The sequence below is a fragment of the Microcaecilia unicolor genome, chromosome 7, assembly GCF_901765095.1.
Source record: "Microcaecilia unicolor chromosome 7, aMicUni1.1, whole genome shotgun sequence".
Taxonomy (NCBI): Eukaryota; Metazoa; Chordata; class Amphibia; order Gymnophiona; family Siphonopidae; genus Microcaecilia; species Microcaecilia unicolor.
This window is the reverse complement of record NC_044037.1, coordinates 114979963-114992590: the sequence shown is the minus strand read 5'-3', so window position 1 is coordinate 114992590 and position 12628 is coordinate 114979963. Positions and strand designations below refer to the sequence as shown.

The following is a 12628-nucleotide window of genomic DNA, read 5'->3' as shown; positions in this document are numbered from 1 at the left end:
TGGTGTAAGTGCTTATATAGAGGGGCCATTTTGTCGGGTTTCCGTCTTCCTCCTCTGTTAAGATACGCGCAGAGTTATAGTGCCATATACATGGATTAGTCAAGAAACTCTGTTTTACTGTTTGTTTTGGCCTGTTGCCGTTTATAAGCTGACTTAATATCCTTTTTCACCAGAGCATTTGCTGACCGCCAGACTCTGAAGCAGGCTGATGAAACGCTGGCCATCGTAGGTCACGGTCTTTATGGATGAAAAAGGAAGCATCGGAAGAAGCTAAGACAAAGCTAAGTGAAAGCTAGTAGCTATTTACTGCTCTACTGAATATTTTTGTCTGCACCTTAGAGCATAGGCTATTAATGTGAAACAACTGTGGTTCAACATAAGATTGTTTGGTTCAAAATTTAAGGGGCGTTACAACGTCTACAATAGGAGGTTTTTTTAAGTCAGTGATGAAGCAGTCCTGCTCCCAAAGCTAGATAAAGCTGGGAGCTTCTTGAGACTTTTTTCCTCCTAACGCCCCCTAATTAATCTGCAAGTTCAGACCTTGAGAGAGTATCTCATGCATTAATGTTTCCATTAGCACATGGCCATTACTAAAAATTAGTGCATGAGCTCTTACTGTCACCTATTTTGTAGGCAGTAACAATTCACGTGCTAATTCCACACTAATCAATTAGTGTGTGGAAATGTGGCTGCGCTAGCTGATTTGCGCTCCAGCCCAAAACAACCCTTCAGAGAAACATTAAGAAACTTTTTTAGTACATGGTTTGCGCACACACATTCCAAATTTATTGTGGGATGCCTCAGTACATCCTGCAGTAAGCACTTTTAAACTGCAGTAAGCGCATGCTAGTGCTTAACGCAGCTTAGCAAAGGGAGCCTTTAGCATTTTATTTATGGTGAGCAGTAAACTATGTAATAAATAATCTAGTCTGGCTGAAAATTGCTCTCCTCAATTGCAGCTAAAAACAAGCCTGAGGTTCACCGCACATATACTTTTACCTGCATTAAAAAAGGAGTTTTCTTTGGGCATGTTTATGTTGGGAGAAGAAAAGAGTATGTATTTGTAATTTTCTAAAACTGTCATGCTGTTTTCCCTCCTTTTACAAACCACACAAAAGAGCAGGAGGTTTTAACCTGCTTACTATACATTAATTTTAAAGGGAAAGTTTTCCTATGAAAATTTTTAGTAATGTATGCATGTTTAACCATCTCTCTGACTTCATGTGCAACTTTCTTCAAATCAATCACCTTACTTTCAAATTCTTCCTACTTTCTTACTCATCTCTATGTTACAACTTTGCCTTAACCTTCACTACCAATTATAATGTTCTATTACATATTGTGTTGTCATTGCAAGTAGTATACCATGCCATATTTTGTATTGTTACGAATATTTTTACTGCTGTAATTGCCTATTGCTCATGTTTGATCTATTCTTACTGTACACCGCCTTGAGTGAATTCCTTCAAAAAGGTGGTAAATATATCCTAATAAATAAATAAATGTTAAAACTCCCTGAGTAGCTTGCAGTTATACAGGCTGTTTGAAAATTGCTAGTTTTATATCATTGTGCTTGCAAGTTTGGAATTCCTGGCCAGGGCTGGCTTACACATTGGACTAGGTGAGGCGCTGGCTCAGGGTGCAAAAATACTTGGCCTTTGACCTTATGTGGTCTAATGTTTAAAGCCTTCTCTTCACTTCTCTCCTTTCTCCCCATTGGTCCAGCATCTCTCACCTTCCCTCATACCCATGGACTGATCTCTCTTCCCCCCCTCCCCCACACACCTGCGGGTCCAGCATCACTCCTTCTTTGCTTCTCTGCCTCTCCCCCAATCCCCTGTGATTGTGTAGACCTTGTGTGAATTACTGGCAGCAACTTGAACACAAGCTGCTTTTAGCCAGGCCCTGGATCTTCCTTCTGCCACACCTTGCCTCTTCTGATGCAATTTCCTGTGGGCGGGACTCAGCAGAGGGAAGACCCAGCTGCTGCTAGTGACTTGCACAAGGTTTACAGAACTGCAGAGGAGTGAGGAAGGGGAAGAGAAGGAGTGATGCCATACCCACCTGGGGAGGTGTGCAGAGATGGAAGAGAGACCGAGTTGGGGGAGGGGGGAGAGGAGGGAAGAGATGCCATACTTGTATGCGGGGTGGGGGAAGGAAGGGGGTGCCAACCCAATGCAAACTGACTCGGTGCCACAATCCCTTTAGCTGACCTTGTTCCTGGCTTTAATCCTGGTTTACCCTTTACACTGGCCCTGTGTCTGATTATTGTTTATAAATGATTTAAAAACAGGAGAGAAAGATGGAGGGAGGGACAAAAAGTAAGAGGAGAGTAAAGAAAGAGAAAAAAGAAATATTGGGCTATTTTTATAAAAAGAAGAGGAAGGACTGAGAGATGATAAAAAGCAATTTCCAGAAAACATGCTCAAAGGTAACACTGGACCCAGGGAAGACTGTACATGAGAAAGATGGATGGATTATGATTTGAAGGAAGCACTAACCATGCTGGCAGGGACAAGGATTGGATCCTTAAACACAGTCCAAATCACAGCCTCATCACAGGTAGGGGTGGTCAAGGAACCCAGGTAGCGGTAATAACTGGTGCGATCCACCTGCCCAAGTAGAGCATTCAAGGAAATGGTGGCATTCAAAGGCACACTCAGACCTGCAAATAGCAAAGATGGAAGACACCAAATGATTTCAAGACTCAGGATATTAACAACAATGCAAAATGTTTAACTGTGAGGCAATGGAAGGGGAAAGAATTAACCAAGTTCTATGATCCATCAAACAGTCATGTGATCAAGTAGGCGTTATGCCAATGGATTTCTGTTGTTTTAGTAAAATTGTGGGGTAATTTCCCAAAGAAGACTGTCATAGCTCTAGTACTTGAATAACTTTTAAAAAGAAGACTGTGCAACCTTTTCAAGGAAAATACAGGATCAGTTCATGCATTATGTAGTTAGACCTTAAGGAAAGGTGCAAATCCAGTGACTTAAGCTGATCATCATTTTTGGGAGTCAGGAAAAAAAGTCAATTTGCATTGTACTGTGGAATTGGTTGCAGATGCATGGTGTATGCCTTTTCCTACCTTCTTCTGGATGAGTGTGTGGAGCACTTATGAAGTACTTAGAAGACTCAATAGACCTCCATCTTATCTTCCTTCCTCCCAACCCAGTCACATAACTGCTCTCACAGTGTTACTTAAGTTCATGTCAATTTGCTGATATGTGGTTTCTTACTTTCCACTGTATCTTAAAAGTGGCAAGTAAATACACATGTGGTCAGTATACATCTAGCAGGGACTTCATAACACATTTTGCACTTATGGATCGGTATTCATGAAAACTTGATATAACAATCGCCATACTGAGTCAGTCTAAAAGTTCATCAAGCCCCAGTATCTTGTTCCAGCAGTGGCCAGTCCATGTCACAAGTACCTGGCAGGATCCCCAAAAGTAATTATATTCCATACTACTTCCCCCAAGGATAAGCATAGTGTACTATTAAGATATTATTAGGTATTATTAGGAAAGGAATGGAAAACAAAAATGAGGATATTATAATGCCTTTGTATTGCTCCATGGTGCGACCGCACCTTGAATATTGTGTTCAATTCTGGTTGCTGCATCTCAAAAAAGATATAGTGGAATTAGAAAAGGTGCAGAGAAGAGCGATGAAAATGATAAAGGGGATGGGACGACTTCCCTATGAGGAAAGGCTAAAGCAGCTAGGGCTCTTCAGCTTGGAGAAAAGGCGGCTGAGGGGAGATATGATAGAGATCTATAAAATAATGAGTGGAGTTGAACAGGTAGATGTGAAGCATCTGTTCACACTTTCCAAAAATACTAGGACCAGGGGGCATGGGATGAAGCTACAATGTAGTAAACTTTAAAATGAATCTGAGAAAATGTTTCTTCACTCAACGTGTAATTAAACTCTGGAATTCGTTGCCAGAGAATGTGGTAAAGGCAGTTAGCGGAGTTTAAAAAAGGTTTGGATGGATTCCTAAAGGAAAAGTCCATAGACCGTTATTATATGGACTTGGGAAAATCCACTATTTCTGGGATAAGCAGTATTAAATGTTTTGTACATTTTTGGGATCTTGCCGGGTATCTGTGACCTGGATTGGCCACTGTTGGGAACAGGATGCTGGGCTTGATGGACCTTTGGTCTTTCTCAGTATGGCAATACTTATGTACTTATGTAAGATAGACATGGGGAAGCCACTGCTTTCACTGGGATTGGTAGCATGGAATGTTGCTACTATTTGGGTTTCTGAAAAAAATGGGAACAAAAGAAAGCAAGAAACAAAGAAAAGAGGAAAAAGGAACCGGAGGCATCAGATGTTAATCAGTAGCCAAGCTATAAGGTCTCCTATAGCACACAGCTGTTACAAACCCTTGAGCTTCCTGAATGTCAATAATCATTTGCCATACTGGGACCAAAACCTCCAAATTTTATTAAGATGAAACTTGAAAATGTCTTGTAATTTTAATAATTTCTAAATACAAACAATTGTATAGAAAAAAGCAAAAGTACTAAAATGTGAATTGCACCACTACTGGATATCAACTGTCATCACACTTTCGAGCCAAAAACCCTAAATAAATTTAATGTGTAAAAAATATATATGGCACATAATTAGCAACATGGAAAAAGAAGCCAGCAACTACTTATCTGCATTTGCAGTGTCAGAGCTGAACAGTCTCTGTTGCTTCCATTTTTTTGAGATTATACATTGAGGGACATTAGCATATATACCCTTGTGGTTGTTCCAATTTCTTTATTGATGACTATTTGGGTTTCTGCCAGGTACTTGTGACATGGATTGGCCACTGTTGAAAATAGGACACCAAGCTTTCTGGACCACCGGTCTGACCCAGTATGGCTATTCTTATGTTTTTAAACAGTAGCAGGCCTCTTGTCTTTTGTTTTTTTTCCAGGAATTTGTCCAAACCTTTTTCAGGCTCAGTGATGCTGTTGACAGCTGTCACCACATCCTTTAACGATGAGTTCCAAAGTTTAAGAATGCATCAAGTGAAAATATATTTTTACTTGGTTAATCTAATTTTTCTTTCAGTCCACATTAAAATTGGGTTATCCCTTAACAAACAATATTCTACTAAAAATCTCAGCTGGAACTTTCTTTTACTTATCAAGGATTTGAAGTATGGAATGTTATTCCTCTTCAGATCAGATGTATTTTTTCCTACCTTCACTTTTGGAAAGTTTTGAAAACTCATTTATTTTCCCTGTGGCTACAAAATTAACTGAGGCTGTAACTTTTGTTGTATTTTCTCTTCATTGCAATGAAGATCTCTTCTTGATGTAAACCGCTTTTAACCCAATATAGAAATGGGGTGCTATATAAGCAATAGAATAGTATTTTGTAGCTTTATAGCATATTCCCAAGTTCAGTTGCCACAGTCAGCCCTAAAAATAACAAAACAAAAAAAAACCCAGCTGTGCCTGAGCAATCAGTAATGCTTCTCAGTGGCATTATATAGATAGTGCAGCTTAAAAAATTACTGGATAGATCTGGCCCAGTATTACTTATCCAGACAGCAGGCGCTACTATCTGGATAAGTGCTTTAAAATATCAGGCCCTTAACGTCCATGTAGATGTTCTAAGGTGCTAACCCCATTCAGTATTTGCTTCACAGGCAGGTACAAATTTGAATCATCATCTTAAAACACAACTCCCATATCCATAATTCAAACTGACTGGTGAAAACTCTTGCCTTAGATGGACCTTATGAGGCAAATATACAGTGAGATGCTATCTATAAGCTATGATATTCTTATAGTTATATGTATGTTCAGTGATGGTATCCATATACATGCCTCTGTTGAATATCTATCTATCTATCTATTCTCAAATTTCAGTCCATTTGGCCTCCACTGTGTAAGCTCATTCAGTCAGGTTTCAAGCTATCCCTCATGAATGTGTATGAGAGAGAGTTACATACCTACTGCCTTCATTGTATACAAAAAATTCTTTTGCATATTTATGAGGGAGAGCCTGATTTCCCACCTGGTTTGCAGCCCTCCATGCACTTCTCCTTCACCTCCCACCCTCTCTTTTTCCCATTTCTCTGCTACCTAACATCTCTACTACACCATTCTCTCCCACTTCCCCCTCCCCTTCTTCCCCATTCACATCATGCCCACTCATCTCAACTGCTCTCATATCCATCCTAACTTGCCTCTCTTTCAGCCCCTGTCCCTCAATTATGATTGGCCTTTGTACCCTTGTTCCTCCTTTCACATCATGAGAGTATACCACTTTGGGTGAATCTCTTCATAAAGGTAGTTAATAAATCCCAATAAATAAATAAACAACAAACGTTTATCCTTGGTTTCCTCTTTCCTTATCCTTGCACTCTTCCTCAACACCCTGCATCCTCTCTTCCCCCAACTGCTCATCTCCAGCTTACCTTTCAGCCCCTGCTTGTGGCATTTGCTGCAAGATGTATGAGAACCTGCACAACCCAAGAAGGTGATGCTCTATGAAAGGTACTGGTTGTGTGTAGGAGGAGCCAGCTGTTAATTTTTGTTCTATAGATGGAGAAACCCAGAGTTAGGATCCGTTTTAGCCTCTACAGCCAAAAGCATATGCAATGCCACTCCTTGCTACCCAACTTACCAGCACTACTGAAAGAAGCGAGCAACGTAGTGTGTGCCTGTGTAGGGCAGTTATTTGATCATGAGTGCTTCTCGATGGGATGTGGATGATTAGTGGCCTGGACTGCATGTGATTGACTTTGCTTCTCTTTGCCTTCTCCAGTGCTGTAGGCTGAGGCCAGCTCCCTACAGGGGTTTCTATCTGTAGTAGATCATTGCAGAGCTTAGCTGGGACTGCCCTTGTCTTTTCTCCTATCAGTCTATCCTAGTCATTTATTTTTGACATGGAGCAATAACCAAATTATTCTGTGGCTCTGCAAAAATTCTCCAGAGTTTCTGCGGATACTCCCATACCTTTTCACAGCTTGACTCCAAACTCAGGGGTAGTTCTTGTAATAGAAACTAAAATGGACCCTGAAGTAGTGGTAGCTGAGCCATTTTAGCGGACCTTGTCCAACAAATTAAATCTTTGCAATTAAGGATGAAGTAAATTCACGTAAGGAAAGGGTGGCCCAAAAGAAGCAACACATTAGTGAGCAAGTTGATTCCATAGCCTATTTTTGTGGCAAGTGAATTGGAGAGACTTGAGAAAGCCAATAAAGAGATTCTTGACAATTTGAAAAGTCACCAGAGAGGAAATAATTTGAGGATATTTGAAGTTCCTGAGACTAATGAAGCAGAAAATATACCAACAGTTCTAAATGAGATTTATGAACTTTGCATCCCACATCATGGATTAGGTGTGATTTGCTTTTCTAGGGTCCATAGGATTCGGGGCTCAGACCAAACTAGAGCAAAGGGCCTCATGGAGATAAACATCATCTACTGCAAACCATATAGGCCATGGAACATATTCCCTATTGGAAATGTATCTAAGTACACATTGGAGAGGCAAAAGAGGTTTAGCCCTAGAAGGAGGAAATGACATCACTGCTCGAGCATGGACACTTGAGACTTGAGTATCGTCGGGGTAGTGGAAATTAAGCATTTGTACCCCTCCTTTAACTCCCCTCGGTGTGGCACCAGCAGTATTTAGTGTGTACTAGAGCCATGTCCACACGAAAGAAGCTAGAAAAATTTAAATACCTTCCGGAAGGTGCAGATAACCGTAGGTCACATGGTCGCAGAGCGGGAACCAGGTTGGCCAATATGCGCCGGATCAGGCGGGTACAGATAATGAGGAGGCTGCAACCTTTTCTGTTTCTAAAGAGGAAGAGATCACCAAAAAAGAAGTGGTGAACTGGTTTCAGGTATTAAAATCGGAGATGCAGGCAGTGTGGGTTAACCTTCAAAAAGTGCTCACTGAGATCCAGAGTGAAGTCGGAGAAATCGGGGCCCGGGTAGAGCAAGTAGAGGAGCGCATGGAAGCCATGATACCAGGAGTGGCAGGAACGACACAAGGTGCTAGACCTGATCGAGGACTTGGAAAGCAGGTCCTGCAGGCACAATTTGCACTTCCAGGGGATCCTGGAGTCAGAGCACTACCAGGACAGCACAAAAACGGTGACTAATATCTGTTTTTTCCTGCTACAGTCAGAAGAGCAGGCAGTGGGCTCCTCGGAGCCACACACGATTACATTGGCTACAGCATACAGAAGCATATGGCCACGGAAGGACTCCACCCCTCGAGAGACCATTGTTTGTTTTAACGACTATTCAAGTAGAGAATATTGCGAAAGGCACGGGTCAGGAAAGATTTGGTATGGGTCAGTTTATCAAGACCTGGTGAGAACCACATTGCAAAGGCGAAGGGAACTGGCTCCTGTGACACAATATGTACAAAGTGCTAACTATCATCATTAAATGGCTGTTCCCGTTTTGGCTATTACTAACTGTGGCTGGAAAATCGAAACGTGTGAAAACATGCACAGAGGCCTGGAAGGCACTGGTGGGTCTGGGCTGCTCTGGATTGCCGGCCTGTCTGGAGAACCTTGGGACTTCTTCACCTAAATCCTCTTTGGATTCTAGCAGATGGCAGAAGGTTTCTGGCAAGTGACCTGGGGTGTTGCAGCGAAGTAAGGTGCAAGCTACCTGATGGAGATGAGGACTCTTGTCTGGACTATCTCATTTGTTGTGCCACGGTTGGGACTGTGTTAGGTGTGGAATGTGGCAGATAAGGAGGGGGGGGTAGTGATTGTTGGTGTGACTGTTGATGGTGTATGAATGTGTGTGTGTGGGGGGGAGGGTAATGCTTGGAGGTATGTGTCCTGCTCATGGGCAGGGGGGATCTTCCTTCAGGGAGTGAGCTGGCTGTGTAGGGACAGGGCCGGCATGAACTTCAGGATCAGGAGGAGGAGGATGAGCAGGTAGGGTGGTTAGGGAAGGGGGAAGAAGGGATTTGGGGATGGCTTTGGGAGGGGTGAGGGTGGGTTCTTGGAATGTTAATGGATTAAACGATGCTGGGAAATGGAGTACTGTGCTTAATGAGCTGAAGTACTTGAGGTGGGACATAGTTTTGTTACAGAAGACTCATCTGAGAGCCAGGGATCATTGCTACTTAGTACACAGACATTGTGAGGTATGTTTGACTCCTAATTTTAAAGGGTGAAGTAAAACCTGGGGGGGGGGGGGGGGGAGCTGGCAATCTTGTGTTGGTCCAGTTGCTCTTTTGAAGTAGGAGATATATACAAGGACCCTCTGGGGTGTTGCCTAGAAGTGTCTGGTAAATGTCAGGGCACACAAATCACTCTCATTAATATCTATGCTCCTGATAAAATACAGGGTTATTTCTTTCAGAGCCTTATTGCACTTTTACAGGCTTTTGTTAGGGGACAGGTCATCCTGGGTGGGGATTTTAACTTAGCTTCAGATGGGGTTTGGAATAACTCTAAAGGATGGGGGGTACTATAACAGAAGGCATCAGAAGGCACTTTTGAATTTAGTTAAGGGGCTGCATTTGCTGGTTGTTTGGCGTCTCTATTATCCTACCTCCAAAACCTATACTTTTTATTCTCACTCAGCTGGAGCCTACACTAGGATAGATCAGATTTGGTGTCAACAGAGGCTATAGGGTCAGGTGCTCGATACTCATATTGAATCCATACATATTTCTGACCATTCTCCGGTGTGGGTAGAATTGACTGTGATGGGTTGCCAGCGTCCCCTTGGGTTTTGGAGGCTTAATGAACATCTATTGGGTGATCAGAAAGTTTGAGATGACCTTTGGACAGTGATTCAAACATATCTATTAGACAATGATAATGGGACAGTTAGTGATAGCACTTTGTGGAATGCACTAAAGGTGGTGGTGAGGGGCCATTTGGTGAAATAGGGAGTGTGCAGGAAAAAGGAGAGAGTGCATAGACATCTTTGGCTTTGAGAATGCTTAATTTTGTTGGTACAAAGGCACCGAATGTGTCCTAGTGCTACTGTATGGTGGGAGTTGAACTTTGTTGAGCAAAATTAGGACAGTGACAATTAGAGTTGGTGGAATTCACATGCCAGAAGTTGAAACTGCTTTTTTTTTTAGTTTGGCAACAAATCAGGGACGCAATTGGCCAGGTTGTTATGGGAGACGAGGGTGACCCAGTTGATTCGAAAAATTAAGGGTGCTAGAGATCGGTTACTTTACATGGATGGAGACAGAGGACAGTTTTTGATTTTTTTATCAAAAATTATGAGCAATCAGAGGTATGCACTGAGGCAGACGTAGCTAATTATTTCAATGGGATTGAGTTGTCTGTATTGTCTATGGTGGATAAGGAGCGCTTGGATGCTCCAGTTGCACATACTGAAATTAGATGGGCCATAATAAATTTGAAAACTGGGAAGGCAGTTGGCTTTGATGGCCTTTCAACTAAATGTTATAAATTATTTGGGGGTGGGGACATAGGAGGGCTGTTGGCTCGAGTGGGTAATGGGTTGATGTGGGCACATTTGCTTCTGCCAAGTATGCGGGAAGCAAGTATTACAGTGTTATTAAAGCCTGGGAAGAATCCTGCGAGTTGTGGCTCCTATAGGCCGATGTCCTTCTTTAATGCTGATGTGAAACTTCTGGCTAAGATTTTGGTGGAGCATCTGGCATCGGTGTTACTGCAACTGATTCATAATGACCAGGCAGGGTTTGTCCCTTGGTGTCAGGTGTGTGACAATATCCATAGGACTTTGAATGTAATGTGGGAGGCCAGTCAAAGCTATTGCTTTTGGCTTTGGATACAGAGAATGCTTTTGACCAGGTCTGTTAGATGTTTTTATAGCAGGTGTTGGCTAAAGTAGGTTTGGGGGTAAATTTCCGTATGTGAATTCGTAAATTCTATGAACACTGATGGCTAGGGTTCAGGTAAATGAAGGCTATACAGTTCCGTTCAGAATTGAGAGAGGGGACCCATCAGGGATGTCCCCTCTCTCCATTCTTGTTTGCATTATCTATTGAATCGCTGGCTCAAGAGATTCATTCTAACCTGGATATTCAAGGCTTCCATTGGGTGAGATACAGCACAAACTGGCATTATTTGCTGATGACGTTTTCTTATATGCAAGATGCCCAGATGTTTTACTTCTCATTATTTTGCATGAATTGAGGAATTATGGGGGGAGGGAGGTATCTGGGTTCAAGGTGAATCGCGATAAAACGGAGATCTTAGGGTTTACTGTGGGGCTTTAGACGGAAGCGATACTGAAACAGAATTTTCCCTTTAGGTGGGTTGATTCCTATATTCAATATTTAGGGATGTAGGTCTCCCGAGATTTACAACAGTTATACTCCCATAATTATGAACCCTTGTTAGGGGCCCTTAGATCAGATTTGAATAGGAGGCATGCCACCTGGTTGTCTTAGTGGGGGGTGCATTGCTGTGCTAAAAATGAATATATTCTCCTATACTTATCATTTCTTTAGCGCTACAAGGCATACGCAGCGCTGTACACCATACACAAAAAAGACAGTCCCTGTTCAAAGAGCTTACAATCTAGATAAGACAGGCAGACAGACGGAACAATTAAGGGTAAGGGAATAAAGAGGTGAGGATAAAAAGGACAGGGCAAGTGAGCAGTGGTTAGGAGTCAAAAGCAGTGGTAAAGAGGTGGGCTTTAAGTTTGGACTTGAAAACAGCCAAAGAGGGGGCTAGACGTACAGGCTCGGGAAGTTTAATTCCAGGCATGAGGTGCAGCAAGATAAAAGGAACGGAGTCTGGAATCAGCAGTAGAGGAGAAGGGGACAGATAAGAGAGATTTATCAACAGAATGGAGTACCCGAGGGGGGGGGGGGCGTAGGGAGAGACAAGAGTGGAGAGGTCCTGGGGAGCGGCAGAGTGATTGCACTTATAGGTCAATAAGAGAAGTTTGAATTGAATGCGGAAACGGATAGGGAGCCAGTGAAGTAACTTGAGGAGAAGGCTAATGTGAGCACATTCTCTTGTTATTTTAGACCCTTCCAATAGCTGTTCCTGAGAGGGTCTTGCAGATGCTTCAAGGAGAATTCACTTGGTTTATTTGGGGGAATAAATCTCTGCTTTTGGCAGGAAACTTTTATGGCAGGGGAAGAATGGGGGGGGGGGGGGGGAGGGCAGTCCGCAATGTTTTATGGTATTATTGGACAAGACAGCATAGGCAATTATTGGATTGGGAGGGGTCTCCTCAGAAGGGAGGGGTGCTGCTCAAACAGAAACACTTTTCAATTTTCCCACAACACTATTTGTTATGGTTGTCTGAAATTCCAAAGGAAATATTCCCAACATATTAAATACCCTTTTATGAAGCATCTTTTGGAACTGTGGTGCGAAGTTGGGTATCTGGATAGAAGTTCCTCTTTGACATTGTTCAAATATGAACCCCTGTTTTGGTCTAGGAGGGAAAGTGGAATATTCACTCACTGGGCAGAGGGGGGTTAACCTATTCTAGGCAGTTTTTGGATGTGGGTGACTTTTTTCCATTTGAGGAACTGCAGACAATATATCATTTAAGAATGGAGAATATTTTTCCGTGAGTTTTTGTTAGACACTGGTACACTCCTTGAAGCCAAAAAGAGAAGCCCAAAAATGATATACATGAGTTTTGACACCAT

The 12628-nt window shown here is 42.4% G+C and overlaps 1 protein-coding gene across 1 annotated transcript in view; it reads right to left on the bottom strand.

Annotated features, from left to right (window-relative positions):
• The window catches only part of LOC115474455 (carbonic anhydrase 4-like), a 132111-nt gene that overhangs the window by 5140 nt on the left and 114343 nt on the right, over positions 1-12628 (bottom strand). The window contains exon 8 of the mRNA XM_030209924.1: positions 2502-2665. Within this exon, the coding sequence (XP_030065784.1) occupies positions 2502-2665 (164 nt within the window). The remainder of the gene's footprint in view (positions 1-2501; positions 2666-12628) is intronic.